This window comes from Poromitra crassiceps, assembly GCF_964638095.1.
Source record: "Poromitra crassiceps genome assembly, chromosome: 3".
Classification (NCBI taxonomy): Eukaryota; Metazoa; Chordata; class Actinopteri; order Beryciformes; family Melamphaidae; genus Poromitra; species Poromitra crassiceps.
In genome coordinates this window covers 51,661,942-51,667,941 of record NC_139625.1, presented here as the reverse complement: position 1 = coordinate 51,667,941, position 6,000 = coordinate 51,661,942, and the positions used below count along the sequence as shown (strand labels likewise).

Sequence of the window (6,000 nt, the reverse complement as noted above, 5' to 3'; positions counted from 1 at the left end):
ATGACCGAATCTATCTAGCGTTAGCATAAAAACATAACTAGAGGCATTGACTGTGAACGGTATTCGTGGTTAGACATTGATAATACGCGATTGTGTCGAGGGTAGCTCGAGTGGAACCAGTGGAACCAGCTGACACTGAACATAACATACCGACAGTCACAGCGTTGTATTTTTGCCGAGCTGTCACAACCCACGTTGGTTGTTTGGTTTGCCATTCAATAATAGCTTTGCTAGCGTGCTAGCTAATAAGGACAGCTAATATCAATCGCATTCACAGCCCGGGAATAGTAACTATGTTTAGCCCCGTCAAGTCGTCTTATTTCAGAGTCAGCCCAGCCATTGTCAACAGAGAACTTGGCAAGACCAAGATGAGATAGCAAGAGGGCAAATCGGAGTGCTATACCCACGAAAGACGAGGCTCAAATCCTGTATGAAACGAGCCCCCGAATAACGGAAGAAAACGGGAGTAAAATAAACTCACAAAGGGAGGCATGTTTGGGAATCTTTTCGAGGAAGAGGATGAGGAGGGGGTTTCCTCCGCCGGCGGTCCCTCCACCACAGGGAGAGTTGCAAAGGGGGGAGAAGAGCCACCTCCACCACGGGGAAGAAGCAATCTGTGTGGCATTAAGAACCAGGGAGGAACCTGCTACCTCAACTCTCTGCTCCAGACCCTGCTGTTCACCCCAGAGTTCAGAGGTGAGATGGGAGTAAACCGAGAGAGGGCAATGAAATAAGGAGTCTCCCGGGGGAAAAGGGAGGGTTGGCAAGTATGTCAGTAAAGCAGATAACCAGGGCTACTCAAGGACTCCTGGTTGAGAAGCAGAATGTGACTTTTGTCTGTTATCATTTTTGTGTGCGTCTGTGTAGAGGAGCTGTTTGGCTTGGGGGCGGAGGAATTAGGATGTCTGGAGGACAAAGAGAAACCAGAAGCCAAAGTAAGTGTTGCAGAATGCTTGTAGTTTAACCATGGATGGTAATGTATGTTTGTGTATTGTAATGGTTGTAATAAACCTCCCCGCTGTCATCCTCAGGTCAGAGTGATCCCATTGGAGCTGCAGAGACTATTTGCCAATCTGCTGCTCGTGGACCAGCAGAGTGCCTCAACAGCAGACCTCACCAACAGCTTTGGCTGGAACAGTAGTGAGGTTTGTGTCTGTTATCTGTGAGTGAGAGAGAGAGAGAGAAATTACAGTGACACTTGTCATTTCATTGCTTCCCTTATCACCCAGTCACACCATTAAGTGGACACTTTGTGCCAAAATTGGATTTTGCAATGCTCACATTGCGATCATATTTTCCAAGCTTGATATGGGCGTGATCGGGCTTGCACAGTCTGGACGCAATCCAGCCACAATGTGCATACAAGCAAAGTAAAGAGATGGAGAGTAAGAGTAGGAAAAAATAAATGCAGACAGATTTGGATAAAAGCAGCCACAGGACATGCATAACCACCATTTCGAGGCCAAGTGTGTACAAGCAGTGATGTGATCTAATAACATTTGATATTTATAATCAGATCTCAAAATGGCAAGTGTAACCTTACCCATAGATGAAGGCAGGAGGGACTGGCTGTGCCGAAATAGAGACAAATGTATGAGAGTTGCTTAAAATAAATTGGTGACCATGTCCTGTTTCTGAATTGAACCTTGTTCTGTTTTCAATCTTTCTCAGGGGACTAATCAGCATGATGTGCAGGAGCTGAACAGGATTCTGTTCAGTGCTTTGGAGCACTCTCTTGTGGGCACTAGTGGTAGTTCATTTATCAACCGCCTGTACCATGGTACCACTGTCAACAGCATCGTCTGCAAGGAGTGTGGTAACGTCAGCCAGAGACAGGTGTGTTGATGTGCAGGCCAGGGTGTATGTATGTATTGGCTGTTGTGCTCTCTCGTAGGTGTTCTTAGCTCAAATATGCACTGGTCACCTATTTGGCTATTTTTGTTTCAATCTGCCCCCCCCCCCCTTGTTTTTCTTTTCTTTTCTCTGCTTTATTGCTTATTCTGCCTTATTGTCACCGATCTTAAATAAATACTAAGAATTATTTGCAACTACTAATTAGCTAGCTACTATTTCCAAGCTAGGGGCGGCTTTAGCTCAGGAGGTAGAGCGGGTCGGCCAATGACGCAAGGGTTGGCGGTTTCGATCCCCGCTCCCTCCCAGCTGCTGTCGTTGTGTCCTTGGGCAAGACACTTAACCCTCCTTGCTCCCGATGGTGTGTAGGCACCCTGCGTGGCAGCCTGCCGCCATCGGTGTATGAATGGGTGAATGTAGACTACCTACTGATTGTAAAGAGCTTTGGATAAAAGCGCTATATAAATGCAGGCCATTTACCATTTACCATTTACTAATTGACCCAGGTCTGATGTGTATGCCTTCTTTAGGAGGACTTCCTGGACCTGACGGTGTGTGTGTGTGGTGTGTGTAGCCTGGAAGAGGCATTGTGGAATATGTTTGTGGAGGAAGAGTTGTTTGAGGGCAACAACTTATACCGCTGTGCACAGTGTGAACGCCTAGTCACTGCTGCCAAGGTGAGTCCCAGCTTACAGCTTACAGGTTACACTGACACATTGTGTTACTTTGTAGTTGCTTTAGTCTAAAAAGCTTTTGGTACAGTGAATTTAAAGAGACTAGAAATTAGTGTGCACTTCACACGCTCATTTCTAGGGTGGAGATGATGCGCCATGGCCTCACTCTTTTGGAACTTGACCAAACTCATGCCATTGAGATACATGAAAGCCATGTTCTGATTGGTAGAATTGCAAAACATTTGACACTGCACTTTCTTGGGGCCCCAACAGCGCACCTGCCAAGTTAGAAGTTGATCGGACAAACTTTTCTCGAAACAAACCGTTTTTGTGTTGCCAGTAGGGACGCTATGACTATGCACGTGTCTGAATCGCACAGAATTTGGCACTGCATCGAGTTCCCGGCAGCGCACTCCCCAAGTTTGAAGTTGATCGGATGAACAGTTCTTGAGATAAAACCCATTTTGTGTTGCCAGTAGGTGGCGGCACTATGACTATAGGTACCGCAGTCCGGCGGATTCCCGGCAGCGCACTCCCCAAGTTTGAAGTTGATTGGATGAATGGTTCTCGGGATAAACAGCTTTTGTGTTGCCAGTAGGTGGCGTACTGCACTCCGGCAGGTGCCCCTAAGCATACTACCCAAGTTTGGAGGCGATCGGAGCAGTGGTGTGCGAGTTATGGCCATTTAAAATCTAAAACATTGCTGTAGCGCCCCCTATAGGCATGATTATTCATGCCAGACCCCTGAAAAGTGTTTCGGCAAAGTTTGGAGGCGATCGGAGCAATGGTGTGCCTTGCAACTCCGGACAGACATACATACATACAGACAGACAGACAGACATACCGTACATACATACTGTAGCTCCCCAAAATGTTGAAATCCTGCATTTCTTCCCATTTCAGCTTTGGATAAACACTTTAAACTATAATTGGAAGCATGGTGCTAGTCTATGGCTCTCCCCAGATCGGCAGAGGGTGGAGCAGCGACCGGGGCACCAGGGGGAAATTGGCCAAGTACAATTGGGGAGAAAATGGGTTGGAAATCAGGAAAATATATATATAATTGTGCAATAAATAAATCACTGCAAGAGGATGCAATAAACAAATCATTGTAAAAGAACTAATACATTGTATATATTGTATGATGATGATATACTGTATATATATATATATATATATATATATATATATATATATATATATATATATGTATGTATGTATGTACAGTATGTATGTATGTATATACCGTAAATTCCGGACTATAAGCCGCGGCTTTTTTCCCGTTTTTTGGCCCCTGCGGCTTATATAACGGTGCGTCTTATCTATGGATTTTTTCAGAAAAAAAAAAAAAAAAAAAAAAAAATCTCTCTTTTTTAGCACTCTTTCTAACTATAAATCCACTTCTGTTTTAATTTCCTCTCTTGCCCTCTTTTCACCACACCGCGGACACTGTGTGCACTGTAAAAATAAACAACGGTGGTGTTGTGTTATGTTGTTTTGTTGAAATGTTACGGTAATACGGTAAATGGGAGCTTCCTCAAACAGCCATCTCTTTCCCGACAATCCCCTCTGTGCGTGACCACTCACATATGGTAATTACGGTAAGCAAACGGCCACAAGCCCATCAACTCCCTCCCCCGACTACCAGGAGAAAATCACAAACTTCGGCGAATTCACACAAAGGAAGATCAAGGAATATTCCATCGAACCGGAGCAGATCATAAATATGGATGAAGTGCCTTTGACGTTCGACCTGCCACTCACTCGGACTGTTAACAAGAAGCGCCCTGGAGGATTCTTTCACCAAAAAAAAGCTTTGCTCGTTCTCGACAGCATGAGAACGAGCAGTAGATGATCATGAGGTGGTTTTTCAGACGTGTCGATATAGCAGTTTATCGCAAAAGTGTAATGGAAACACATTTTTCGCATTTGCACGTCATGTGACCCATATTATCCCTTGGAAAAGGAGCGGAAAATAAGTTTGGTAAGTAAGGTTCGATAGCCGTGTCAAAACCTCCGCAGCAAGTGGAAAACTTTGAAGCAACGCTACCTAGCAGAAAGACGAGTGTTGTGCAAAAGCGTAGCCGGGCAAATTAGATAATGTTTAATGGCAGAAATCGGTCCATGGTGACAGCAGGCTGCCTGTGTGCGCGCATTTGGCACAGCGGCGAGATGAGAGGATGAAAAGCACACACTGGTGCGGTGGTGCTGTCTGAAGTGAATACAGTGACTGTGAGTAGGCTAATACATTGCACACGTTTCAGGTGCAATTATAGAACCAAATCAGCCTTTTCCCCCCTCCATCTCTAAATCGGACCAGTTGTAGGCTATTAGGCTACCTTTTTTCCTCTGCCTGTCGCGCTGACTGCATTCACGCAGCCAGCAACATTTTGCGACTCATTTTCTTTTGAATTGATAATCAGGCTCGTTTATATGCATTGTAACTTCATGTTGGGATTTCCATTGACCATTGGTTGGATTTGAGCATGCAGGGGACGGGATATGGGGCAGATCCCCGTGCGTAATCACTGTGGCAGCTGCTGCAACGGGGAATCACTCAAACGCAACTTCAATGGAAACGCCTACAAGTCGCAATTGTACATTGTCGAAGTTGTAGAAATATCGCAATTCTTTTGCGAAAAACTGTAATGGAAACACAGCTATAGATGAAGAGGAGTTCGTTGGTTTTGAGTGACAATGAAGGAGAGAGGAGAGTGGTTGACGAAGCCACCCTGAACCTGTTCGTTTCCGACACTGAAGATGAGGACTTTGGTGGTTTCAGTACGCAGGAAGAAGAGGAAGACGAGCATTAGTGACTTGACTTCTCTGGTTACAGGTTTGCTGCACATATAGCCTATTGTTGTGTGATTTTGTCTGGGGATTAGTGACCTGACTTTTGTTTTGTTTTGTTGAAATGTTAATAAATGGGAGCTTCCCCAAACAGCCATCGCTTTCCCGACATTCCTCTCTGTGCACGAACCCTTTCATATGGTAATTAAACATCAAAACACCCGCGGCTTATAGACCGGTGCGGCTTATAGAAGAAAAAAATAGTCAATTTTGGTCCCGCGGCTTATACACCGGTGCGTCTTATAGTCCGGAATTTACGGTATATATATATATTTGTTAATATAGAAATTATTGTCCATCACTCACTGTTTGACCTATCATTTCCCATCCTTCCCATGATTCAGTCTGCCAAGCTGAGGAAGCTCCCTCCGTTCATGACTGTGTCATTGCTGAGATTCAGCTTTGACTATGCCAAATGTGAGCGATACAAGGAGACAGGACGCTACACCTTCCCCCTCACTATCAACCTGCGGCCATTTTGTGAACAGGTACGAGGCATGAAATAGATTCTTATTAACTGAACTTATCTTGTTATCCTGTTCTACACTTCATTTAATGCAAAAAGTCTTTGTAACTGTAAGATGATTTGGTAACTCTAACTCTAGTATGCCGTGTTTCCTCACAG

At 44.8% G+C, this 6,000-nt stretch overlaps 1 protein-coding gene across 1 annotated transcript in view; it reads left to right on the top strand.

The window, feature by feature from the left end:
• usp40 (ubiquitin specific peptidase 40) overlaps positions 1-6,000 on the top strand; it is a 31,215-nt gene continuing 25,215 nt past the window's right edge. Inside the window, exons 1-6 of the mRNA XM_083633678.1 lie at positions 1-696; positions 868-935; positions 1,032-1,145; positions 1,672-1,836; positions 2,382-2,528; positions 5,720-5,863. Coding sequence (XP_083489804.1) covers positions 492-696; positions 868-935; positions 1,032-1,145; positions 1,672-1,836; positions 2,382-2,528; positions 5,720-5,863 — 843 coding nt within the window. The 5' untranslated portion in view covers positions 1-491. The remainder of the gene's footprint in view (positions 697-867; positions 936-1,031; positions 1,146-1,671; positions 1,837-2,381; positions 2,529-5,719; positions 5,864-6,000) is intronic.